The sequence below is a fragment of the Raphanus sativus genome, chromosome 2 (genome assembly GCF_000801105.2).
Source record: "Raphanus sativus cultivar WK10039 chromosome 2, ASM80110v3, whole genome shotgun sequence".
Taxonomy (NCBI): domain Eukaryota; kingdom Viridiplantae; phylum Streptophyta; class Magnoliopsida; order Brassicales; family Brassicaceae; genus Raphanus; species Raphanus sativus.
Window position 1 is genome coordinate 25,002,092 of NC_079512.1, and position 27,078 is coordinate 25,029,169.

General features: G+C 33.7%; 5 protein-coding genes across 5 annotated transcripts; 4 read left to right on the forward strand and 1 right to left on the reverse strand.

Annotated features, from left to right (window-relative positions):
- Positions 1–7,958: 7,958 nt before the first annotated feature.
- On the forward strand, positions 7,959–9,614 carry LOC108843205 (probable protein phosphatase 2C 67). The gene is made up of 4 exons (XM_018616335.2): positions 7,959–8,347; positions 8,427–8,788; positions 8,885–9,121; positions 9,211–9,614. The coding sequence occupies exons 1-4, from the start codon at positions 7,990–7,992 to the stop codon at positions 9,421–9,423; spliced, it is 1,170 nt and encodes a 389-aa protein (XP_018471837.2). The 5' UTR covers positions 7,959–7,989; the 3' UTR covers positions 9,424–9,614.
- A 50-nt stretch (positions 9,615–9,664) lies between these two features.
- Positions 9,665–11,688, reverse strand: LOC108843206 (protein MODIFIER OF SNC1 11). The gene is made up of 6 exons (XM_018616336.2): positions 11,312–11,688; positions 11,105–11,194; positions 10,893–11,039; positions 10,750–10,795; positions 10,590–10,651; positions 9,665–10,498 (listed from the first exon to the last, which is right to left on the reverse strand). Exons 1-5 carry the CDS (start codon positions 11,614–11,616, stop codon positions 10,622–10,624), a joined length of 618 nt encoding a protein of 205 aa, XP_018471838.1. The 5' UTR covers positions 11,617–11,688; the 3' UTR covers positions 9,665–10,498; positions 10,590–10,621.
- Positions 11,689–12,994: 1,306 nt separating this feature from the next.
- LOC108829922 (glutathione S-transferase L1) lies at positions 12,995–17,188 on the forward strand. Its single transcript, XM_018603525.2, has 10 exons — positions 12,995–13,152; positions 13,328–13,399; positions 13,512–13,572; positions 13,685–13,771; positions 13,927–14,025; positions 14,132–14,237; positions 15,695–15,771; positions 15,857–15,964; positions 16,041–16,118; positions 16,934–17,188. The coding sequence occupies exons 1-10, from the start codon at positions 13,136–13,138 to the stop codon at positions 16,934–16,936; spliced, it is 708 nt and encodes a 235-aa protein (XP_018459027.1). The 5' UTR covers positions 12,995–13,135; the 3' UTR covers positions 16,937–17,188.
- A 652-nt stretch (positions 17,189–17,840) lies between these two features.
- On the forward strand, positions 17,841–24,973 carry LOC130508647 (glutathione S-transferase L1-like). Its single transcript, XM_057004248.1, has 9 exons — positions 17,841–17,854; positions 17,935–18,009; positions 22,209–22,269; positions 22,927–23,013; positions 23,486–23,584; positions 23,713–23,818; positions 24,195–24,271; positions 24,371–24,478; positions 24,604–24,973. Exons 1-9 carry the CDS (start codon positions 17,841–17,843, stop codon positions 24,733–24,735), a joined length of 759 nt encoding a protein of 252 aa, XP_056860228.1. The 3' UTR covers positions 24,736–24,973.
- Positions 24,974–26,426: 1,453 nt separating this feature from the next.
- Positions 26,427–26,957, forward strand: LOC108838730 (uncharacterized). Its single transcript, XM_018611612.1, has one exon. The coding sequence runs from the start codon at positions 26,427–26,429 to the stop codon at positions 26,955–26,957; it is 531 nt and encodes a 176-aa protein (XP_018467114.1).
- The last annotated feature ends 121 nt before the right edge of the window (positions 26,958–27,078 follow it).

Sequence of the window (27,078 nt, forward strand, 5' to 3'; positions counted from 1 at the left end):
TAATAGATTTCAAGAATTGGGTCTTTCGCATCTAATGCGAATTAAATGATTTGTTAATTCTTGAATGATTTCTGCTGTATTTCTATTAGGTGTTAACTAGTCGAAGCCGATCTAAACCGAATCAAAATCTATTACCAAATAGGCCGGCCTAAGATTTTTCAAACCCAGACCAACTAAACCGAAACCGATAACCAATGTGTTTTTGTTATTATATGAATTAAACATACTAAAAATATAACATATACTAAAATCATAAAACTAACTATACTGTTAACTTTATTTATGATGTTTTCTGTATATTTTAGTGAAATTTGATTTGATCGTGTTCTTATAAATTTTTGTGGTTTGTTTCGGTTTTTGTTTTAATTTTATATTAGATTTAATTTACATAGTTTGTTTTCTATCTACTATAGTTTTGATTTGATTGTTATACATGATTTGGTTTTTTAAAGGTTTTTGTTTTGGTTTTATATTGGATTTATTCAACATAATTTAGTTTGTTCATATTCTCAAATATGATGATTCATGACTATACATTTATGTTTTGATTTTTCTTACCAGAACTAAACTAAAAAAACCCGATTAAACTGAACTGAAACACAAACCAAATGTTTCAAACCAAACTAATTATGGTTTACTTTGGTTTGAAAAATTATAGAATTAACCGAATAGAACTCAAATTGAACCGATAAAATAACCGAAGTGCCCATCCGTAATTTTTATCGCTGGGTAATCTATACTATTAAAATAGAAGTACAAATATAAAATAACTCTTAGTTTTCAGTGTTATTTACAATGGCATGCCACTGAGAATTAAATTTAATTTTCTATTTTAATGTTTGTCTTTTTATGTTTCATAAATACATTTTCCTAAACTAAAGTACAATAAATTAAGTGTCATTTATTTCAGAAACACTTTCTATAATCTAGCTAAACATTAAATTTAATCAGTGCCAAAAATGTTAAAATCTATATTATTAAAAGAGAATTACAAAATAAAATACATTTTAGTTTTACTACTTATTTACATTAAAATGCCATTGAAATATTTACTGAATTTATATTTAGTTATGCTTGTCTTTTCATAATATAAATAATAGATCTAAGTATTTAATGTTTTCTCTTAATTTAAATAATAGATTTCTTTAATCAAATCTTAAACAAAATAGATTTCCTAATATATTTCGTATTAACATATTAAATATTAATATTTATTAGTAATAAATAATAAAACAAAAAATCACACTTCATAATCAATTTATATAACATACAAATAAAATATAAAATAATTTATTCATGCATTATTAATATAATGCTTTCATAATATAACTCCAATTAGTTATAAATATAGGATTTGTTTATATGCTACACTCTGATATAGTATACGATTAAAATTACAAAATATTATTTTAAAGTAATAAATAAAAAATTATGTTTTAAAATATTATATTAACAATTATGTAATACATTTAAATTTATATATATATATATAGTATACCATTATTACAAAGAAATAAAATAAAATGGAAACAAACATTTATACAGTCACGGGTTAATCTATAGAAATAAACAAAAACAACGTAAGATTATTTTTCTTTAACAAATTTATTTTAATATAAATTATAGTTCCAAATGTGTTTATATATTTTATGTGATTATAAATTTATTTTCTTTGTTTTTAAGAGATACTAAAATTTTGGAATTGGAAAAAATTATGATTCACCTCCAAATTATTTTAATTAGGAAATTTAAAATTTATATCAGAATATGTTTTAAAGTTTTAATTTTAATTTTTATTAAAACTGCAAAGATTAATTTTCAATCTAAATTTATATTTAAATATTACAATTACATCATTTAATATAAACAAAAAAATATATAAAATAAATATCTACCCGTCCGGTCGGACGGGTCAATATCTAGTGCCTATTAAAGTATTCCCAAAAGAGTTTTATCATTGGAAGTGCTTTTAGTTGTCCAAAGAAAAGAAGGGTGCCTGCTATTTTGTTAGATAAAATATTAAATATTTCGTAGGTTCTAACTTGTAATCACAAAAGGAATAATAGAAATAAATATGAAAAGAACGAGGAGAAATAAAATAGTATGAAAATTGTAATTGGATGTTAATGAAATAAATATGTGGACTTAAAGGAATGATATTTGATGGAGTCCAATACAAATTAATGATTATTGTTTCATTTATTCATTATTTGAACGTAAAATGATTTTTCAAATAAGTATTGTTATTTTTTGAATAATAAAGAATAATATGGAATGAGATGAAATACTTTTTTTCATTACAATTGGTGAACGTTATATGGAATGTGAAAGAATAAAATATTCAAGAAATTTCATTCTAAGAAATGCATTCTAGTTGCATACTTGCACCTGAATATTTATTCTTTATTGTTTCATCCCGATTTGATGATAAATATTTTTATTCTATGCTTCTTCAAGTTAAAATGAATGAAAAAGAATGTTAGAGAAAAAATATTTCTTAAAAATAATATCAAATCTAAAGAATAAAGAGGATCTAATTATTTCTACTCTTTTTTTTATCACCATTTAGATTTTTATTATTTTTTCAGATTATTAATTTCTGAGTTCTTTTATCACGCCAATTCCGAAAACAAGAGTGAAGAAATTATTGAACCACAATGACTGAACCTAAAGAAGATAGTACAAGAGTTTAATCATTAATGTCAACATCTTACTTTAACATGCGCTAATGAAAATCGCATGTCAATCACAAAAGATGTAAGTTTAATTAACCACGTACGGTATATATACCCTTTTTTGGTAAAAATGTAAAGATACGGTATATACACTTCCAAAACCAAAAAGATGAACAATATACGTATACGTATACATGTATATGCATATATCCGAGTTTATTGGGCTGAAGCGACAAAGATAATTATAATATTAATATGCAATGACTAAATGTACAAAATATATTATATACAAAATTGCAGAAAACGATGAAGATGGAAAGTAAATTTTTTTTTTTGAAAGATAAAAGTAAGTTGCTTGATGAGATGAGAAATCTAATCTTATAAAAGTACAAAATCAAAATCAGGGCCGTCTCAAACTCTATAGAGACCCTGTTCAAAAAGAAAACAAATCTTTTTTCAAGAACTTAAAATCATTTATATGTTTTTCTGATAAAATATTATTATATCAATCAATTTTTTAATCTCAACAACACCATTTTCTAGCATTTTTATGCAAAATCATCGACTAAATTTTTTGGTTTGAGTGGAAGAGAAATAATTTGGTTTTTCTAATTAAAAATTTTCAGTTTTATTTTACGTTTTTTATATCCATAATCAGAAGGTATAATCTATAAAAGAATAATAGAACAATAAAATTTATATGGTGGTAAGACAAAAAATTGTAGAATCTTGATTTCATTAGACAAGAAGTTGGAGACTCTCTTTTTTTATTCTCTCGGCAGAAGTTTAGACTAGTTTTTCTTCTGTGTTTACTATTTTCCTTTCGGAAATATTAGTGAAAAATATATATGTTTATCTTTCTATTTATGATCACTAATCAATAATAGTTTCCTAAACATAACCAAATTAGAATATTAACTTTCTAAATCCACATCGAATAATAAAACAAACACTAACATCTATTTTTTTTTACTTTCCAAAATATATAAGCGATATAAATGCTAATTACTTATTAACTTATTGCATTTTTTGTTGATTGTGTTAACAAAATTAAAATTAAAATTTATATTTATTGGTTAATAAATATGAAAATTAGATTTAAATAATAGTTATCTGATTTTTAAAAATATATGATTTTATATGTATAGCTACTACTAAAAGAAATTATGGACCCTCTAAAATTTTGGACCCTGTTCGACCGCTCCAGTTGCACGTGCAAATAGACGGCCCTGATCAAAATGATAATAGTACGTCCCGATACAATTGCAAGAAATGAGCTATATAACAAATTGAAAAATCAGTTACAAGAAAAAAGAAAAACAAATTGAAAAATCAATATTATATAATTTTAGTTTGATTGTAATATATATGAAAATATAATAAAGTACTACGTCAATACGAAGAACAGTACTAGTTAAAAAAAAAACAGTACTAGTTTTTAGCAAAAAAAAAGAAAAAAAAGAAGAACAGAACTAGTTACTAGAGAGATAGTATCGCGATAAAATGTCAAGGTTTGGTTGGACCAGACAATATGGGACTTTCACGATGTCTCTCTCATGTTTCCTGCATGTCATGCATTCTATTTACTCTTTCTTCCTCTACGTGCCCACTTTTATTCATTTTCTATATTGTAATCACCCGAACTTGTCAATAAATTAGTCAAGGTTAGAATATATGTAACTGGATCTTATTCGTCATACATAATTAATGTTTAAGATTCTTTCTTTTAACGTTATGTTGTTTGATCTCACTATGACAAATTCCATGTTCTTTCTGATTTTAAACTTTGTGGTCAGTTGTCTACCATTTTGGTTATCTTCTCATTTTGAACTCTAAGACCATCATTAACGCAGGTATTTAGGAAGGGTGCTTAAATAAAAAATTAATATAATAGAGGGTGGGGCCCACGAAAATTTAAACTACCCACCCTTTTAGTGCTTATTTAAGCGCTGTTGTTTGGTTTACCTGCAGGCCCCACTGACACGTGGTGGCCCGCAACTGGTTTGTTTATTTAATTTTTTTTTTTTTTAGTCAGAGAAAAAAAAATAAAAAAAAAAAAATTAAGCAACTCTTCCTAAGCTACTTGGGTTAATGATGCTCTAAGGCTGTGCTATTTTTTTGTAAAATTTCTAGTATTCAATAGTAAGCTTTTTCAAAAAAAAAAAACGTAATGGTGTTCGGCTAGCTAAATACTACTGGTAAGCTAGGTTTTTTTAAAAAATTAATCTGGAGTATTCTAAATCTATAGATATCGATGTGGACCATGCGGTAAGCTAAGTTACTCTCAAAAAAAAAAAAAAAAAAAAGAGGCTAAGTTACTCTCGAAAGATGAAATGAATTTAAAACATCTCCGATGTATTACTCTATTTTCTACTCCAAAATGAAATAACTCCAAAATGAAATAAAGTTTTGCTCCAATATATTACTCTATTTTCTACTCCAAAATTAGATATTTTAAATATTTTATGTTTTATATTTATTTTAAAATTAGTAATATCACCTTTCATTTATAATATTTACAAAACCGTCCATTTTCACTTTGTAACATTTCTATTGAATACAATATTAACCATAATTAAATTTTTATTATATAATTAAAATTACTCAACGAAGTTTACAAAGGAAATGTTTAAACACAATAATGAATCAACTTAAATCATTCATTAGAATTACTTATAATTTTTCACTACAAATCTTTTTTGTTTTATATTATATATTTTGTTGCATAAAATATTTCATTAGATGGCTGTTTATATAATTAATAAATATTAATAGTAAAATTTATAATATATATAGTAAAATAACATTATTATATTTATTTATAATAATATTTTATTAAAATTAAAAATACTTAAATGTGAAGGACCATTTTATAAATAAAAATAAAACAAAAAAAAATATAATACTTAATTGGTAGACATTTTTCCGATGATAATGTCTAGTTTGAATCGATGTGCACGAAATGTTTTTTTTTGCTTAACAATATGTTTGCAAAGTGAAAAAAAAATGTTTGCAAAATGTTTCGTATATAAATAATTCGAGCCATGAATTGTCTCAGAAGTTAACATTATTCTTCATTAACCAGTTGACCTATATATAGCTTAATATACTAGATTATTCATAGTAGCTTCTTCGAGAAAAGTGTTTCAGGAAGTACGCAGCTATAGTAACTTTACATGTACATAGTATATATAATCAAATTTTACATGGAAAATAGTACATATTACAGTTATTACTATGTGAATTTAAAAAGAAAGAAATTTAGAAACTAATTTAGGGATAAACGGGAAGAAGAATGTATGTAAAAAGTTGGTCCTTAAGTGTGTAGATAGTTTTTTTTTTTTTGAAAATAGGTGTGTAGATAGTTCATTTCATACTATACTAACATTTAGTTTACATCAATTTCTGTGAGAGGTTTCTGAATTGTAGCTGCACTTCTTCATATGGATAGTTCTTTACGTATTACCAAAACAAGGGACACGTTAACTAACAATGGTAAGCTCAATGTTAAACCAAAAAAAAAACAAAAAGTAAGAAGTTAAAGAGATAGACTGACTGACATCCATGCTCCCTCAACCAAAAGACAAAACACACAGTGCAGCATAAATGGACCAGTTGTTACCATAACTCTTTAAAAAAAAAATTGTACATGTATGAACGTGTTCTATTTATATTTGATCATTTATTTCTTATATTGTTTAATTAAAATGAGACTGAGTTAGTTTAACTTTGTAATAAGATGGGAATCATATCCAGAACACATGATAAATACAATGTACTGTAATAGTGTGTTCAAGGACAGAAGGACTCTTCAATAAGTTTCAAGGCCACATGTTCAATATTTAAACGGTCCATATATGAAAGTTATATGATATGATAAAGAGAAAATGTACCTGGACCATTCTTTCTATTTTTCTAATATACTATTCTACACTTGATTGTCTTAATCCTTGATTTGATTTTAGATCTATATCATTAAATTTTATCCAAATTATGAGCCAAAGTCGCATGATCTAGCCTATATACCAGTTGATGAGATTGGCCTTATCTAACTAGTGGAACCGTCATATGCAAAATCTAATATCCGCAATGAATGAAATATGAGCCCCACTAACAACTAATGTGCACAACACAAAGGTATACAAGACGGAGGAACGATATTCAAGCAAGCTTCCTCATTGTATTTTTTATTAGATGATATTAACTAGTCATCAATGTTATATATCGATCAACACACGACAGTGTTTCTCTCTACCCTAACATCAATATATGGAATCTTATGAACAGAAAACGAGGAGAGAAGAGACAGAGAAGGCCAATGAAGAGGAGGGTCATGGAAGAAAAGGAAGAAGAAGGGCCAAAAAGTTGGAACTTAGGAAAAATACTAAAATGATCCATCCTCTTTGGAAAATTCATTACAACCCCATAATCCATGAAATAAATTTTTATCTAGATCTCACTAGCTAGTCATTAAAGAAGACAAAAGAGATTGAGAGAAAAGGGCAAAAGCTGTAGGGGCTAAGACAGCTAAGAGTGTTCCTCGTTCGCCCCACAAAATGTCTTCTCTCATCAGTCTTTCTCAGCTCTTGTTTAATGGGTTCCAAGTTCAATGCTCCAAAAACCCACACCCTCTTCTGTCTCACACATGCATCCTTTGACCTATCTCTTCTTATCCATTTTCTTCCCACATATTACCAAACTGCAAAACAACAGCAATAAACATAAAGTTACAAAAGATGAGACGCACCACCACCACCATTACTGTGATCCTGATTACATGAACCATGAACCTAGTCTCTATGTTTCAGTCTAGTTCCCCATTGTATTATAAAGTCAGTTTTTACTATTGAAGACTTTAGCACCACTTGAAATTCAATTTTAACCACATGGTTACCGAGACTCGAATTCATCCTGAGTTTATTATTTAAAACAAACATCATCATATGAATATTTTTGGCTGTAAACATTCTTGCATCCCAAGTTTACAAGATTAACCTCTTCTACGTATGAAAAGGATAAGATAATCTCAGAGGGAAAAACATCCCGTGAATTAAAAATATAGCAGAAAGTAGAGTACAGCAGCTTTTACTTAACCCATACTAAGACAAGAATCAACACCGAACAGTAAAGCGGAGAATCTCTGACTATTCACTTTAAACTATACTGCCGTCTTGTCTTTAACTCTCAGAGTCATTTAATTTTTTTTCTTTCAGTTCTTTTGACCCATACTTTTTTTTGGCCATTTCTCATGGGTTTCAACTTCCAAATCCAACACCTTCTATTTACTCTACTTCTTCCTCAGCTATATATATATATGGTCTTGAAACTTATAATTCAACAACCAGCACTGCTAATACTTGTTATCACTCCCCCTACAAAGATGAATAAATCCTGTTGGAGAATAGGTTCCGGTACAGAGAGAAGCAAGATCAGTCCTACAAAGAATGATGGCTTGACATGGTATAAGGATCTTGGCCTTCACGCCTTTGGAGAGTTTTCCATGGCAATGATCCAAGCCAACAGTGTGATGGAGGATCAGTGTCAGATCGAATCAGGGCCATTGACATTCAACAACCTTGCAGTTCAAGGAACTTTTGTTGGAGTTTACGATGGACATGGAGGTCCAGAGGCTTCCAGATTCATTGCAGACAACCTCTTCCCAAATTTAAAGAGTAAGACACACACACAACGCCCTTTTTTCATTCTTGAAACTGTCATACACACTAACGCTCAGGTTACACGCATCAACAGAGTATGCCTCTGAGGGTAGAGAGGTTTCAGCGGAGGTGATCAGGAACGCATTTGCAGAGACAGAAGAAGATTTTCTCAAGGCGGTGAAGAAGCAATGGCGGAAGAACCCACATATGGCATCTGTGGGGTCATGTTGCTTGGCAGGAGTGATATGCAACGGAGTGGTGTATATTGCAAACGCAGGAGACTCGAGGGCTGTGTTGGGAAGATCTGAGAGAGGCGGAGTGAGAGCTGTTCAGCTATCAGTAGAGCACAATGCCAATGTAGAGTCTGCGAGGCAAGAGCTATGGTCAATGCATCCTAATGACCCCAACATTCTTGTGATGAAACACCGGATGTGGCGTGTGAAAGGCATCATCCAGGTAAACCATTACATGATAATAACAGTTTCTGAAAAACTAGTTGGCATCAAGCTGTAAAAGAACTCACAAGCAAATGTGTTTTTTACATTTAACCAGGTCACGAAATCAATAGGTGATGCATACCTCAAAACAGCAGAGTTCAACAGAGAGCCACTGCTGCCCAAATACAGAGTAGCAGAACATTTCACCAAGCCAATACTTAGTGCGGATCCATCAGTCACGGTTACTAGGCTTAAAGCAGAAGACAAGTTTATGATTCTAGCTTCAGATGGGCTTTGGGAGCATCTTAGCAACCAGGAAGCTGTTGATATTGTACATAGTTCCCCTCGCAAAGTAAGTCTCAATCATATCCCAATGGATACCTCTCTGTTGTACAATTTTGCACGCATAAATATATTTGCTAATATGTTGACAATCTCCAGGGAGTGGCAAGGAGACTACTCAAAGCTGCATTGAAGGAAGCAGCAAGGAAAAGAGAGATGAGATACTCAGACCTGAAAGAGATCAATCCTGGTGTTAGAAGGCATTTCCATGACGATATAACCGTTATTGTGGTGTATCTCGATCACCAAATGGTTCAAGCCAATGGTTGGGCTCCTCCACTGTCAGTAAGAGGTGGCTACCCAATGCATTGAGGCAAAAAAATGCTGGGAGTCAAGAGCACGAACCACCAGTAGTATAGCTAGAACAATATTTTCAAATTACAGAGAGATCTCTGTTATGTTCTTTTTTTAAGGAACATAAATTTAAATGCTACCCCGGTATGCAAATTATACAAGAGGGCAACATCATCATCTCTGTCAATGCTAGTAAAATTTAATTGTCAGATTACCTTGCAGCATATTAGCGTTTAGGCACAGGCAAAATAATTGAAAATAAGAAGCAAAACTAAACATTACATTCCCTTTCATAAAAGTATATCTGGCTGCTTGATTCAAAATGTATGAACAAAGTTTTATCTAAAATCTATTACAGACACATGAGAAATTGTGTAGCATCAGAAAGCCAGTTAAGTCCGAATCCAAACAAAAAGTCAGCGTCTGAGGAGGCTCTCTTCTCTTCAACTGCCACAGAGACCAGAGATATGGAAACCAACAAGTACCCTCTAGTGTTCTAATGATATGTCTTACATGACAAAGGAACTCTGAAGTAGTGGCTTGACAGGTTATATTATATATATTAATAAGCAAAACCAACAACGAACATAAGGTAATGGGATCTATTTTGCACGCGATATTCGCAATCAAGCACACACGACCAGCACTTACTTTGATAGATAAGCTAGCAACTTAAGCTTGGTTTTCAAGAAAAGCGCATTGGCACAACAACTCAAAAACAATCAACACTAGTAATTTCTAACAAGCTTGGTACGAACATGAGTTTAATCTACACTTACCACTTCAAGCACCTGCAACATGGAAAAAAAGTCAACACCAACCACTTCAGAATTCCTAGGACCTAAGTCCTAACACATTGATAATTGCCTTTTTAAGACAATCAGAACTACAGGTTACTTGTTGATTTCTCATGGTCTCATCCGGTGACAACTTGCTTAGCTTCCAACCATCTGAGAGAATCATTGTTCCACCACGACCAAACTTGCGACTTTAATTAAGATACTACACACGGGGACGGACTTCTAATTGCAGAAATAAAGGGAGAATCAATCAAGCAGCCAGAGAGGGAATTACATAACGCTTAGCAAACTACCTGCCAAAACAAAAGATTGGCAAGTTAGATACACAACCAGACACTACTAAAATTTTAGCAATGCATTCATAAGTATTTAGTTGAAACTCACCTAACTAAAAGAAGAAACTTTATTCAAGAACGTTAGGCAGCGTTTCCTGAAACAAGTGCCTCCTGTGAAAACAAAGAGAAACAAAAAAAAATACTGTTAGCTCTTCTACTTATTCTCTAAATCTAATAGATGAGAGAAGAAAACTTATGTTAAGGGCTACCTTGCCAGGTAACTCTGAAGATGACTCAGAAGCAGGTTTCGAAAACCTAAAGATTGGCAAAATCACAAAACCACATTATTGACACATTACTACTACAAAAAACCTCATGTACAAAGATAATTCAGGTTGCACTGGAAAAATACCTGAGCGCTCTAGCTTTGCGTTTGTCTTCCTCAGCAGAATCAACTTTAGTAGTATCCTTCCCAAAACGAGCGAGCCTAGCTTTCTTCTTCGCCTCTTCCTCAGTCTTATCAACTTTAGTAGTGGTTGATGATGGAGGAACACCAAATCTGATTGAAATATAAATCCAGTAAGAAACTCAAACTTTCCTTTTAAAACCAAAGCAAGAACCTACCTGTCAGCTCTAGCCTTTCGCTTCTTCAAGTCCTCCTCTGCTTTCTTCGTTCCCTGTGAGTCCTTCACCGCTGCTGCTACAGTACCGAACCTGTGTAGAGAGTTAAAATACGACAATGATTAAAAAAACAATCCTCAGATTGATAGATTTCGAAAACAGATAAAAAGAAGAAGAAGAAGAGAATCGGTTTCGTAACCATAATGATACCTCTCAGCACGAGAATTGCGCTTCTCCTCTTCGGTTAGCTTAACCGAAACACCAAACCTCTCAGCACGTCGAATCTTCTTCTGAACATCATCATCCGCCGGAGGAGATACATCATCCCCAGCCGCCGCAGTCGTCGATCCAATAGCCTTGGTGTCGGCTTCACCAGAAACATCAGATAGTCCCTTGACTTCTCCGTCGAGAATCTCATCCGTCTCCGCAATGTTGAGGTCAACGATTTTCTTAGGGATTTCAATCCCTGGGCCGTTCGCCACCGTAACCGTGTCGTTAACTCCGTTACTCGCCATTGGAATACAAACACGTGAACGGGATCGAGAGAAGATATTTTCTTACAAAGATCGATTTTTAGTCTGTAAAAAAGGGTTAGAAAACAAAGAGACTGTCTCTCAGGTATTTATATAAAGCTCTCATACGAAGGGGGTAATCTCGTCAATTCATTCTTATGGGCCGGGCCGTCCTTCTATTTAAAATTGAATCTTACGGGCCAGGTCGAGCGATTGGTCACCCGAATTAACTAAGGGGTCGTATCGTTTGTACTTTCTGTAGTACTATTATGAGCCGGTCGGAATCGGATCTAAATAAATACCCCGAACGATTTTGTCACGCACAAATCTCTCGTATGCAATGCATAATGCAGGTATCACTTGGTAGTTGGTACTTTACCTTTCGATATATTAATAATATCATCACACGTTCAGGCGATTACTTGATATTTGACTTTGCCTTTACCAGCCCACTCATAGAGCACTCGTTGTTAACTTCACTTGAAAGGTGTAACTAAGCCCAAAATGGGTTGGTTGGTCCATTAAATGAAGTAGGTACAATGGAAAGTGGGTAGCCTAATACGCCATGTTGGATAATTTGTCTTTTTGTCAACCTTTTTATATTCCAAGCCCGAAGGCTAATTTGATACAAACAGAATCAAGCCCAAACATAATTTCATTCAGCCCAAAATACACGGATAAGCTTGAATGCATGAGATACACGTGTCTACTAACGTGGCTTTGCTTTTCCAGAGACGGACGAAAGAAAGAGGCGCCGGAACTTCATCGCCATGTGGATAATTTGTCAAATCGGAATATTCAACATTTGCAACTATTGTTTTGTATTATATCTACAATAAGTTTAGTTCCATCATTTAATAATTAAGCTATTCTTTATATATCTATCTATACAAAATCGAACATAGATGGTTAGGTAAGGTCGCTTAAAACGGCGTGGATGGTATGGACACCAGTCACACCACCCTTCTTTCTTTATTTTTCAAGTTCAATTGGAGTAATAATTTTTTTTTAACAAAAGAACAACTGATAAGCCAACTTTAGCTTTTTAAATTTTATACACAGAAAAAGGATTATCACATCAAATTAACATAGCTCACAAAAAAAGGTTTCGAACATTTTTTCGGTATTTAGTTCTTAATTATTACTTTGAACACTGACGATGACAAGCACATTTGGACAATTCAACGCCGGAGAGCATCAAACATTGACGCTCCACCTGTTACTGTTGGCTGGTCCAGTAAGCACCATGAACCATGCTTTCAGTTTTTCGGTATTTAGTTCTTAATTATTACTTTGAAGTTTTGAACACTGACGATGACAAGCACATTTGGACAATTCAACGCCAGAGAGCATCAAACATTGACGCTCCACCTGTTACTGTTAGCTGGTCCAGTAAGCATGAACCATGCTTTTCATCGAGTGTGTGTTATATAAGTGGCTTTATATGTTTGATCGATCATTCATGTATAAAAACACACATCATCTATCTTTAGTAATCCTCTGAAGCGAATCGATCATATCCATGGCTTTACCTCCTCTGTAAGAATAAGATTCTCGGTTTCCTCGTGATTTTCCTCGAATCTTAATCGGCTTCTGGTTTCCTCTTCTTGTTTTCATGGGATTTCTAACTTTATCAGGTTTCGTGATTACATAAAGTGGTTCTTGTGTTAACATCTAACTTTATCTTCTTTTCCTTTTTGTTTATTGGGAGAAGTTTGGTAGAAGATCGTCAAGTTCCGCTTGATGCTACCTCCGATCTACCTGCTTTATTCGACGGAACCACGAGGTTTTTCTTTTTTACTAATTTATTTAAGCTTCAAAAAAATATTGTCCATGAGCTATTGATGGGTTGCACTAACCTTAGTTTTATTCAATACTCAAAAATGGAGACAATAAAGGTTGTACATAAGCTATACCTGCCCATTCGCACAACGTGTTTGGATTACCAGAAACCTCAAGGTACTTGTTCTTTTTCTTTTACTTTGGTTTCAGCTTCTTTTTTTTGTATATGATGACATGATTTCTTTTAAAAGTACCAGTGTCTAATTGTTTTTGGTGTTGGGGGTTAAAGGGTCTGCAAGAGAAGATCAAATTGGTTCCTATAGACCTTCCTAATAGACCAGCTTGGTTCAAGGAGAAAGTAAACCCTGCAAACAAGGTATAAGACCTTTATTTTCTCTCTTAGAAATCACACAAGAAAATGTCTCCCATCAAATATCCATCTTGATCGACCGATATTTGAAGTCCTTATATTTTAAGGTTCCTTATAAGTGACAATATAAGAGTCTAGAATCGTAACAATGATATATGTAGGTGCCTGCTCTTGAACACAATGGCAAAATCATGGGGGAGAGTCTAGATTTAATCAAATATGTGGATAGTAATTTCGAGGGACATTCACTTTACCCCCTGGTAAGACTGTGTTTAGATTTCCTTCACGTACATATTTGACGTTATAACTTGTTGATCTTGTCAGGTTATGTAATAACCCTTCGATGTGATCATTTCTTTTGTCTAGGATCCTGAAAAGAGAGACTTTGGTGAAGACATGTTGAAATATGTTGATACAACATTCATTAAAGTTGTGTTTGACTCTTTCAAAGGTGATCCGGCTAAAGATACGGGTAAGATCTTATCTTATTAAATCAGAAACATTACAACTTCTTCTATGTGGATTTTAAAGGTGGACCTCATATATTTAAATTAAATGTCCCATTCTTTATATATAATATGTACTATAGTCTAACTTTGCATTGATGTATTTCCTTAAATACAATTCTTCTTTTGTCCATATTCCATATATGATTTTCACATTTATTACATATCGATTTAAATAAGATATATACTAAAAATACTAAAAATATTAATCGTTTTAGAATTACCTTATACAATTCATTTTAAATTGATCAGTATACTTTCATTGGTCATATTGATTTTATTAGTACGAATAACATTAAGTAGATAAATCACAGACACATACATAAAGATATGATTATTCTTTAACTACGTTGGGCCTGATGTACTTTCTAAAACAAATAACACATAGCTTTATATATTGTATAGAATATAGTAATATTGTATAGTATTATACTTATACAATAATACTAAAAACAAACCAAACTGAAATATAATATATATCGAAAATGCTTTGAACCATTACACACAAAATATATTAGACCTCAGAGATAAAATTCACTTTGAAATTATGTAATAGTTATTTTAAAAAATTAAATTTCGTAATGTACAAAAAAACATAAGTTTTATATAAAATTTTGTGTTACAATAAAAAGACACAACTCGCGCTTGCAAAGTGTTATTTTTACATAAAGACATATTTGATATTGTTCTTTAAACACAAAATTGAATTATACAAACTCGATACTACATAAAACTAAACAATATAGAATACATTTTAAAAATAAAACCCGTGCGGGTGCGCATGGCCTTTGCGAAAATCGTAGATATGTTTATATAATATATTTATATATTATGTTACACATATTTTCATATAAATAATACCTCAGTGTAAGTTTTATATGATAAATGTTGAAAATACAAAATATATAGCACTATATATTTTAAATAATATATATAAAAATCTACTTCACGTTATCATAAAATTTAAAAATCAAATTTAGTAATTAAACACATTACTTATTTAAACACATTAGTACACATTGTTATTTATCAAAATTTTATATTAATACACATTGCAATCATGTATAACATTTAGTAAATTTAATAGAAACAAAGATAAAAGAAAAATTGACTCCCGCTCGGTAGAGCGGGTCATGATCTAGTTGATTTCCTTATGACTCGTTAGTTTTATTAGGCGACATATGTGTTTAATTTGCAGCTCTTTAGTCAATATTTTTGGAAGTTAGTTATGAATCAAATGCAAGCAGAGTGTTTGCCAAAAGTACTTGAAGAACTGAAAAATGTTTGATAGTTCGAATTACTATACGATTATCTTTTTGTTTAATTTGTTAGGTAAACACCAATATTTCTTTTGAAACAATAAAGTTATCCCATCGCAACTTGAGTCATTAGAAGCTGAAAATATTTGTTTTAATGTATGCAGCATCTGTCTTCGATCACTTGGAAAATGCTTTACAAAAGTTTGAGGATGGTCCATTCTTCCTCGGCGACCTTAGCTTGGTATATATAAATCCTTTTATCTTAATAGGTGCTAAATGTGAACCTTTAGCTTCAAAATGGATAAAACTTTTCTCGATTTTATAAGGTTGATGTCGCATATATTCCATTCGTCCAACGATTTCAAGTCTTCCTCGGCGAAGTTTTCAAGTACGATATTGCTGCTGGACGTCCAAAACTAGCTGCTTGGATTGAGGTATACACTCAATACGCATTAAGGCTTTTATATGATTAATTAAGCTGCGTAGTTTACTTCAAAGTATCATGCGCAGGAAATGGATAAGATGGTTGCATATACGCAGACCAAAACCGACTCGGAATATGTCATTAATTATTTCAAGAAGTTCATGGTAAGAGTTTTTAAATCTCTACAGTACCAATCGCGTTTTTAAACTCTAAAACACACATATTTAGGAAGACTATTCATTTAAAATGAACCATAGGAAGTACGTCGTCGTTTAAAATGAACCAAACCGTGGCCTGAAAATTACTCGGTTTGGATCCAGATGAAAAGTTTAGCTTAGAAGAATTCGTTTTATTCTTTATTCCACAATTTAAGCTCAAAAGGTTGTGTTCAAAAAAAAAAAACTCAAAAGGTTATCAGATGTACAAATGGTTTTTTTTTTTTGATGAATAATATTTAACAGTCACTAAATGGAAAAAACTTGTGGCAATGCTTTAGTTCTAAGTTATGTTTCCTGTGAACATCTTTAGATCTTCCTTTATTTTAAGCAACTAGGATTTCAATTTCTATTGTAATCAAATATTTCATTATTCAGTTAATGATATTGAAAACTTCAGTAAAATAAAAAAAATAAAAAACTCAGTTGCAGTTTTTCTTGTTAAATTAAACTAGCCATGGCCACAACCGAAATCAAACCAAACTATTTAAACCTAAATTCTCTTGATTTTTGTTTATGTTTTTGTTTGTTACAAACTCTTTTGAAAGTTCTTCAAGCTAAAAAAAAACGTTTTGAACAAACAAAAAAATAACCGAAAATATTGGGGTTTAATCGAGTTTTTTTTAACACAATGGGTTTAATCGAGTTTACACGTTATAAAAAGGGGAAAACGAAAAAAGGAAAATAAATTTGGTTAGTCCGGTCTTACTTAGTCCGGTTAACACTGATAACCAAAGTTAATCGATTACGGTTTCCTTATGCAGTAAAATTGTATACCGAGTCATCGCGCGGCCATGTTGGCTTATGAAGAAGATCGTGTGTGAACGTTACTATGTACGTGTGTGTGCTACAAGTGTCTGGATTTCAACCATTTCGCATCGTTCTTAATAAATGTTATGTGGAGCATATCATTTAAAAAAATGTTATGTGGAACTTTTGTATACAATGTGTGTATCAGTGTATGCAAGTCTCAATGTATAGACATTTTATTTTTCAAAATCCGAATTGGTTCCAATACCTTCTATCGCCTTATAAAAATTCCGCTTGGAAGTCTAACCTTATTGGAGGTCCCTTGCTCGGCCCCTGGCTAAACACAACGCACAAGCAGAGCGAAAACAAGCAAAACAGAATATTCATATTCTTATGTATATATATGAATCTCAATATATAGACATGTCTTTATCAGATCCGTTATACTTTATACATGCTAGCCCTGGCCATTGTCATGGTTTTAGTAAGATATATCGGTAATAATTTAAAAGTTACAGCACGAGAAAAATAATGTTCTAGAAAGTCTTACAATCCAACCAATTAGCCACATTCTGAAATGTAAATTTTTGTGTGTAATTGAAAGATTATTGTGTAACCGATCAAACGCATATGTTTGTTAAGGTATATTTTATATTTTTAATTTGTTAAACAAAAAATAATTTGATATTATCCACTAACTCATTTGTTAAATTTTTTGTTTGCTGTCATGTGATATTAGCTGCCCAACGAATAAGTTGACAAACGATACTACAGCAAAAATAATTTAGATACCTGCATGCACATGGGTATGCTTAAAGCATCTATGCAGTTTTAACAAAAAACAAAGACCTGAGGAAACATAGTACTTAAAGAACACTTGAACATTGAAAGAGACAAACAACAAAGTCTTAGAGATCGTCCATGGGTTCTCCTCTGTAAGTATATTCGTGTCCATGCCAGTTCATAGAGTCTCCTCTGTAAACTCATCTTCTGTAACTTTTATCTCTTTCTCCAGAAGTTTCGAAGGAAATGGTCCAGCTTCGCTCGATGCTACCTCCAACCCTCCTGCTATGTTCGATGGCACCACTAGGTTTCTTTTTAATACTAACATTAGTCAAAACGTCTTCAAGGAAAAAAATATTAAGCCCAACAGGCTACTCTATGATCATCCGACTAAGACATTGGGCCAGTTCCCAACAAAGCCCAATTATCAAGCTGCAACTACACGACAAAGAGCAACGGTAACCTTACCAGTCAAACATCAAAACAGAACGACAAAAGAGGAGAAGAGTACGGTGGCGTTACCAGCTACGATGCAGCTCAGAAACCGTTACGGTGTGCTTATGGATCAGGTCGAATAGCTGTCAGAGCAACAGCTGTCAGAGTTCTAGTTACTTCTCAAGTTATGTATTTATATGTTGAGTGAACGTTTGAAAACCCTCAAGCTTTGATGAATAAAGATCAATAGTATTCTCTTTATCTCCTTTTCCTAAAGCTTCCTGCTTTAACCTACATGGTATCACGCCATGGATGGTAATCCAGATCCTGTTTCGGTTACGTCTCTTACACTCACGCATGTGGTTACTCTCAAGCTTAAGGAGGGTAACTATCTCCTTTGGAAGCTCCAGTTCGAGCAGTTCTTAGCCAGTCAGACGCTCCTTGGCTACGTGACTGGTACCCACCCACGCCCTCCTCCGACGGTGACCGTTCGTGAAGGAGATCAAGATGTCGAAGCTGCAAATCCTGAGTTTCTTCGCTGGACTCAGAAAGATCAACTGATTCTCGCCTGGATCTACGGCACACTTTCTGAAGATGCTCTCAAATCTGTCTACGGCTTGCACTCCTCTCACGATGTCTGGCTTGCCTTAGCTCAAAAATACAACAGAGTGTCTGCTTCAAGGAAACTCGATCTCCAAAGGCGCATTCAAACAACAGTCAAAGGTAACAGAACGATGACTGTTTATCTCTCTGAAATCAAGTCGCTTTGTGATCAGTTGGACTCTATTGGTGCGCCTATCACTGAACCTGAGAAGATCTACGGTGTGTTAAACGGCCTTGGTCGTGAGTATGAGTCAGTATGTACCGTGATTGAGCATGCTATGGACCTTCCCCCGGGTCCATGCTTTGAAGATGTTGTCTACAAACTCACAGGGTTTGAAGAAAAGCTCAAGTCTTACGAAGCTACTGCAGAAGTTAACACTCATCAAGCCTTCTACACCAACCGTGGTGGCTACTCAAACCGTGGCAGAGGTCAAAGAGGAGGTTATCGTGGAGGCCGTGGCTCTTACTCAACGCAAGGAAGAGGCTTTCCTCAACAGTTTGGTCACAGCGCTCAAGGCCAAACCCATCAACGCCCCACTTGCCAGATTTGCGGAAAGTATGGTCATCCAGCCTTCAAGTGTTACAAACGCTTCGATCAGAACTTTGTTGTTCAAGATCCTCCTCAAGCTAACATGTTGATGACTGCCTCTGCACAACCGAATGGAGCCTACCCTGGTGCTGAATGGTTTCCTGACAGTGGCTCTTCTCACCATGTCACCAACTCTGTTCAACATCTAGATACTGCTCAGCCTTATGGTGGTTCAGATCAAGTTATGGTTGGTAATGGTGAGTTCTTACCAATCACTCATGTCGGGTCTGCTTCCATTCCGACTGGCTCAGGTAATATTCCGTTGTCTGATGTCCTGATATGTCCTGCTATAACGAAATCACTGCTGTCAGTGTCTAAGCTTACTGATGACTTCCCGTGTGAATTCACTTTTGACTCTGCTCGTGTGTATGTTAAGGACAAGGCAACACGCAGGGTCCTCAGTCAGGGCAACAAAGTTAAAGGCTTGTACCGGTTGGATGTTCCTCAGCTAGTGTCTTTCTACTCTTCAAGGCAGCAACTTGCAAGTGATATAGTCTGGCACTGGCGTCTAGGTCATCCGAATGATAAAGTATTGAAGCATCTCTCTGCAATAAAGGCCATCTCCTACAATAAGACTTCCAAGTCAATGTGTGAAGCGTGTCAAGTTGGCAAGACATGCAAACTTCCCTTTTCTAGTTCTGATTTTCGAGCAAGTAGAATTCTTGAGAGAATACACTGTGATGTATGGGGTCCGGCACCGATTGTATCTGTTCAGGGTTTCCGGTTTTACATTGTATTCATTGACAATTACTCAAGATATTGTTGGTTTTATCCGCTTAAGTTGAAATCTGATGTATTCTCCGTCTTTAAACTGTTTCAACAACAAGTGGAAAACCAATACAATCAGAAGATAAGTGTGTTTCAGTCAGATGGCGGGGGAGAGTTTGTCAACAAAAACATGTCTCAACATCTGGCTGCAAATGGCATCAAACACTTCATCTCTTGTCCTCACACTCCGGAGCAAAATGGCATAGCAGAGAGACGCCACAGGTACATCACAGAGCTTGGTCTGTCGATGCTCTATCAAAGTCATATGCCTCAAGAACTTTGGGTTGAAGCTCTGTTTACTGCCTCGTTCTTGAGCAACCTCCTGCCGACTTCGGTGAATGAGAAAATGATCAGTCCGTTTGAGCTTCTCAATGGAACTCCTCCTGTCTACACTTCTCTCCGTGTCTTTGGAAGTGCATGTTATCCTTATCTCAGGCCTTACTCACAGAACAAGTTTGATCCTAAGTCAACCGCCGGGTTTTCACAGCAAAGAACATCCTGACTATGTGTGTCTTCTTCACAAAGCCATCTATGGACTCAAACAAGCACCGAGGGCTTGGTTTGATAAATTCAGCTCCTATCTCATTGCGTTCGGGTTTGTGTGCGATGCAAGTGATCCGTCTTTGTTTGTCTACATCAGAGGACAGGATATCATGTTTCTCCTTCTCTATGTCGATGACATGGTTCTCACAGGAAGCAACTCTGTTCTGGTTGAGACGCTTCTGAAGTCACTTAAGAAGATGTTCAGAATGAAAGATATGGGGCCTCTGAGCTACTTCTTGGGCATTCAAGCACAGTTTACTGACACTGGCTTGTTTCTTAATCAGTCCAAGTACGCCACAGATCTTCTCAAGGCTGCTGGAATGCTTGATTGTGCGCCTATGCCAACTCCACTACCTCTGCAGTTGGATAGAGTCCCACATCAAGATGAGCTCTTCTCTAATCCCAAGTACTTCAGAAGCTTAGCTGGGAAATTACAGTACCTTACTTTGACGAGACCAGACATCCAATTTGCAGTCAATCTGGTCTGTCAAAAGATGCATGAACCTACGGTCTCTGACTTTTATCTCATGAAACGCATCCTGCGGTATCTTAAAGGCACTTTGGAGATGGGACTAACGCTTGAAGCAAACACTGATACTCAGGTTCGTGCTTATTGCGATAGTGATTGGGGTGGCTGTCAAGACACTAGAAGATCAACTGGTGGTTTCTGCACGTTTCTTGGCTCGAACCTTGTCTCCTGGTCAGCTAAACGTCAAGACTCTGTCGCTCGCTCATCAACTGAGGCAGAGTACAGAACGCTTTCTGACACAGCAGCTGAGTTAGCTTGGATCAGTCTGATGCTTAAAAGTGTTGGAGTAACTCAGTTGGATGCAGCAGAGATATACTGCGACAATCTGTCTGCAGTTCATTTAACAGCAAACCCGGTGCTTCATCGAAAGTCTAAGCACTTCGCTACACACTACCATTTTGCTCGTGAGAAGGTTGCAGATGGTTCTCTCATTGTATATCACATCCCTGCAGCTCAGCAACTGGCGGATATCTTCACGAAGTCCTTGCCTCATCACAGCTTTGTTGATCTTCGATACAAACTCGGAGTTGATCATTCGCCCACCTCGAGTTTGCGGGGGAGTATTAAGCCCAACAGGCTACTCTATGATCATCCGACTAAGACATTGGGCCAGTTCCCAACAAAGCCCAATTATCAAGCTGCAACTACACGACAAAGAGCAACGGTAACCTTACCAGTCAAACATCAAAACAGAACGACAAAAGAGGAGAAGAGTACGGTGGCGTTACCAGCTACGATGCAGCTCAGAAACCGTTACGGTGTGCTTATGGATCAGGTCGAATAGCTGTCAGAGCAACAGCTGTCAGAGTTCTAGTTACTTCTCAAGTTATGTATTTATATGTTGAGTGAACGTTTGAAAACCCTCAAGCTTTGATGAATAAAGATCAATAGTATTCTCTTTATCTCCTTTTCCTAAAGCTTCCTGCTTTAACCTACAAAAAAAACGTATTTATGAATCATTAGATGTACGTTTTTAATGGACTGATCGATTAACTTTAGATTGTTAATTGTTGTTTCCGAAAACTATAAATCGAAAAAGGTTGTATATGAGCTACGTCTCTCCATATGCACAACGTGCCTGGATTACAAGAAACTACAAGGTACAATTTATTGTTCCCTCTTTTCTGGTCTCATTTTATTAAATCTTTAGGCTGCAAACGGTCATCTTTATATGCATTTACTAACGTACTAATCTTTGATTTGATTGTTTATGAAAAGAGTTAATTACACTAGCTGTACATATGTTTGAGATTTTTTTTTCGGTCTACATGTTGTGTCTTGGTTTGTGTTTGCGTCAAAGAAGCATGTTTAATGATATGATAAATGTTTCAAATCTATAAACAATGGCCATGGAATCAAGATCCGCTGTAGCACAAAGGTTATAGTTTACAACCAAAGATGAATATTAAAATAATACTTAAACAACCAAAGATTATTACGGTTAACACTTATTCATGGCCATGAATTAGTATATAACCTTATAAATCTTAAAATAATCAAAGTCAGCTATACGTTTTTTTTTTTTTGCAAAGTCATTCTTGGACAATTTTTTGTTTATTCTTGGATGGAAAAATGACATTCCATCTCTATACGCTAATCGAAGCTAAATAAATCAATAGTCTTACTAAACTTTTGTCTATGTGTCGTCTCTTTCCAATGTGGTAAATTCTTGATATGAAAATACGTGCTGATGTAAATGCAAACCAAAGATTATTCTTAAAAGCAACTATATTGATTTCATTGTTTGAGAGTTTCAGGGTCTGCAAGAGAAAATCGAGTTGGTTCCTATAAACCTCTTTAACAAGCCAAGTTGGTATAAAGAGAGAGTAAATCCAGCAAGCATGGTAAATATAACTTCAATTAGTATCTTAAGAATTACAATGAAATCTGTATATATACAGTAGATTAAGTTTTAATAGAAGATGGGACCGTCTCAAGCTATGTGAAGGTGAAATTCTTTTTTAAAAAATTAATCAAATATCGTATTATGTATTTTATATGTAATAATTTGTTTACATAAATTTTCTAGTGATTTTTGTATGATTCCATTTGATAACAATGAATAAGTTTAGCCAGTAAAAAGGTTTGTGCAGTTCTTATATGAAGCTTTTGCCAATGCATTGACATTATCATTATTATTTTAATATTGTAAATGATTTTCTATTCGAGGCTATATTCGATGACAATGATTTTACAGTTACAGTCTGTTTTTAATAAACTTCCTTATGTGTAACGAAGACTTTCGTTGAAAGAGAAGAGTAATTCTTGATTGTAAATTAAGGTTCCTGTAAGTTCAAAAAAAAAAAAAAAATTAAGGTTCCTGCACTTGAACACAATGGCAAAGTCATTACAGAAAGTTTGGACGTGATCAAATATATTGATGGCAATTTCGACGGGCCTTCACTTTATCCCAAGGTACGGATATTCGATGTTAAATAACTTGTATATATTGTCGTCATATGCTATTTTTTGGGGTCAAAATTGTCGTCATATGCTATATGTGATCATTCTTAATGGGAAAGTAAGCTTTTGTCTTTTTATAGGATCCTGAAAAAAGAGAGCTTGGTGAATACTTGATGAAATATAGCAATACAACATTCATTAACATAGTCATTGGCTCGTTCAGAGGCAACCCGGCTAAAGAATCAAGTAAGATATGTTTGGCACGTTTGATTGGCATATATATATATATATATATATATATATATATATATATATATGTGTGTGTTTGTGTGTGTGTGTGTGTGTTTATCATAAAAATGAAAAGACAAGCTTTTTATTGCTTTTTATGGTCTTGCATTTTTTTAATACAAATGAGAAGAAAAAACTTCCTCTGTGTTTGCAAATTACAATATATTCTGTTCTAATTTTTTTGTCAACATATATAGTTGATGTTGTTTTGTATAGTAAACTCAAATGCAAACATGAGTTTGAAATAATCGCCCAAGTTCCTAGAAGCTAAAATGTATGAGCCTATGCCTATAAATCCTAGAAGTCGCACTAAAACTCCACGTTTTTGTTGTAGCACCGGTCTTTGATCATTTGGAAAATGTTTTGCACAAGTTCAACGAAGGCCCATTCTTCCTTGGCAAGCTTAGTTTGGTAAAAAAAATGAAACTGGTTTCTAAATTAATTACTAATGCAAATCGCAATCTTCACTTCCAAATGGATCATAACTATTATGTTTTTTATTTTGCCTAGGTTGATATAGCTTTTATCACAGTGATTGAACGCGTTCAACCCCTCCTTGAAGATGCTTTTAAGTATGACATTACTCTAGGTCGTCCAAAATTAGCTACTTGGATCAAGGTATATATAACAGTCATATATATTCATGCACACACACACTAAATTAGGTGATGTAACGTAATGACATAGTTATCACATTTAGTTTACAAAAAAAAAAAGACATAGTTATCACGAACTTTGTGCAGGAAATGAATAAGATAGATGCTTATAGCCAGACGAAAGTAAACCGACAGCAAGTCATCAAGTATATGAAGAGTCGTTACATGCTAAGAGCTTCAAAATCTATACTATACCAAAATCAAGTTTCCAAACTCTAAACACATATACATCAGTACTCTACAGGTGTTTAGCATGGGGAAAAACTGTCTGAAACTTTAATGTTTGCTTTCTTAGTAACGTACGATGTTTTTTTTTTTTGCTAAAAGTAACGTACGATGTTGAAGTTGGTTTGTTGAGAACTTTGTTCTAACTTTTGATTTTTCATTTTTCTGCTATTTTCTTTTTCATGATGTACTTTATAATACAAATAAGCTCTGTTCGTTAACTGATCGCTGCGACCAACAGGAGCGACTGAATTTTTTATGTAATATTTCTTTTAATGTAATTTTCTTCTTCTCTTATCAATGATCGGAAACAAAATGAACGCAATGGACAGAATCCGGTAATGTTTGTGTGCTGAATTAAATAGCGTCATCATTTTTCTTTTCTCTCTCTTTTCCGCGACTGGAAAATATGGATTCCGTCCATTTTTTCATCCTTCTTTTTTTAAGTTTTATCATTTCCTCTTTGAGTTTTGGAATGTTGGTCGCTGCCGCTTGTGAACACATGCCGAACATGGATATAATATGCAGGGCTAACCTAAGATTTTTCTTTTGGGGTGGGGGGTGGCTATAGATAATTAGTAAAGATTTCAAAAAACTTTTTATATAAATTTGGAAACTTAACTCAAAAAAAGATATAAAAGTAAAGTAAATGTTTCATTTAACTTTGTCCTGTTTAAAGAATCGTCAGGAGGTAGAGTCTAAGGGGGTCGTCTACAGTCTACACACCCACTAAACTGATTTAGGCGATTTGTAGGAATTAGAGTCTAAGCGGGGGTCTACACACCCACTAAACCGATTTTTAAATAAATCAGTTTAGGAAAGTAATTTTCTTATGCCGGTTTACCGCCTAGGTGGACACTTAGGCGTCAACTATACCGATTTTAGAACAATGTCCAAGACCAACCATAATAATATGTATGGGTGTACCTGGAATGGATATCAAAAATTTTAAGGATATCTATGATCCGATCCGCTTCATACGAATAATTAATTTTTTTTGATTCGATTCGATATGTATCTTTCAGATATCCAGAAAATCAATATATTTTACCGGATATCGATCCGTCAATCCGGTAAAAAAATAAAAATAAAATCATTTTCTGAAAAATATTAAAAGAAAAGGAAAACTTTAATATAAAATAATATTATTTCATTACAAATTATTTAAAACTACATAATTTAAAAAATGTAATAACCAAATAATTAATTTAGTGGATTAAATAACTAAAAATATATATAGAGATAATTTTATATATACATGTATATGCATATATAGATTGCAGATTAGATCAGATATTTGTTTTTTTAAAAATAGGTATTTCTGATTTGTTTCTTATTTGACAGATATTTTATTTTAGTATTTGCTTCGATTCATTAAGTTACGGATATCCGAATTTTTTTGGATCAAATCAAACGAATAACGAATCGAATCAAATTTACGGATATTTTGTCAGAGTGTAGCTATTAATACGCATTGCTTTAATATTCTTTTATTAAATAAGAAATAATATATTTTTTATGTTCTTCATAAGTTACAGATTCGCAATCATCAGATGATCGCATAAATGATATATACAGGAGTACAATTACTGCATCTCCAATGTACTTGAGTAGAGTTTTTGATTTATAATGGTAAAAAAAAAATGCAAATGTAAACAGTGAAAATTGTGCATGGTTTACAGGCAATGGCACAAGAAGAACAACAGTGGCAACCTGTTAGAAACTCAAGTCCACGAGAAATAACTCTAGCAGAGGTGATTCCTCAAACCGCTCAGTACTACTGTCTAGTGGATGCTTCATGGAAAAATCAAACGGAACCTAGTGGTATTGGATGGTCCTTATATAGCATACAAGGCATCCAAATACTGCAAGGTTCCTCATCAGTCCAACCTACAAATACGGCGTTCGAAGCAGAAGCACTAGCAATGAGAATGGCGACACAGCAACTTAGAGCTTTGAGATTCACCAATGTAGCTCTGTTCAGTGACTGCAAAAGAGTCATTGATGAGATCAAGCAGGGGATGAATATGGAAACTCTCAGCAACGTCTGTATCACTGAAGCACATTCTATGATACAAGACATCTACTCTTTATCAAAGGAGCAAGATTTCACTTTTCACTATATCTCTAGAATATGGTTACATAGTGTAGACGAGAGAGCTAAGTTAGCAAGAGAACATAACCAAAACTATGTAATTACTTGGCTTTCAAGTTAATAAAATATACCATTGACAAAAAAAAAAGAAGTTGTGCATGGTTTTATGTTTAAAAAATGGGCCTTAACCCTTACTTAACCGAATCCACTAGAGCCCACTATGTATTACCGACAAATATCAC

Bases quoted from the DNA above. Each gene is read 5' to 3' on its own strand.
- LOC108843205 (XM_018616335.2), top strand. From the start codon at position 7,990: ATGGTCTTGAAACTTATAATTCAACAACCAGCACTGCTAATACTTGTT. The intron at 8,348-8,426 runs GTAAGACACACA...ACGCATCAACAG, and splicing joins CCTCTTCCCAAATTTAAAGA to AGTATGCCTCTGAGGGTAGA. The intron at 8,789-8,884 runs GTAAACCATTAC...ACATTTAACCAG, and splicing joins GTGTGAAAGGCATCATCCAG to GTCACGAAATCAATAGGTGA.
- LOC108843206 (XM_018616336.2), bottom strand. From the start codon at position 11,616: ATGGCGAGTAACGGAGTTAACGACACGGTTACGGTGGCGAACGGCCCA. The intron at 11,195-11,311 runs GTATCATTATGG...CTCTCTACACAG, and splicing joins CGCAATTCTCGTGCTGAGAG to GTTCGGTACTGTAGCAGCAG. The intron at 10,652-10,749 runs GTAGCCCTTAAC...TTGTTTTCACAG, and splicing joins CTTCAGAGTTACCTGGCAAG to GAGGCACTTGTTTCAGGAAA.
- LOC108829922 (XM_018603525.2), top strand. The intron at 13,400-13,511 runs GTTTTTCTTTTT...GAGACAATAAAG, and splicing joins TTATTCGACGGAACCACGAG to GTTGTACATAAGCTATACCT. The intron at 14,238-15,694 runs GTAAGATCTTAT...TAATGTATGCAG, and splicing joins TGATCCGGCTAAAGATACGG to CATCTGTCTTCGATCACTTG.
- LOC130508647 (XM_057004248.1), top strand. The intron at 24,272-24,370 runs GTAAAAAAAATG...TATTTTGCCTAG, and splicing joins TCCTTGGCAAGCTTAGTTTG to GTTGATATAGCTTTTATCAC. The intron at 24,479-24,603 runs GTATATATAACA...AACTTTGTGCAG, and splicing joins AATTAGCTACTTGGATCAAG to GAAATGAATAAGATAGATGC.
- LOC108838730 (XM_018611612.1), top strand. From the start codon at position 26,427: ATGGCACAAGAAGAACAACAGTGGCAACCTGTTAGAAACTCAAGTCCA.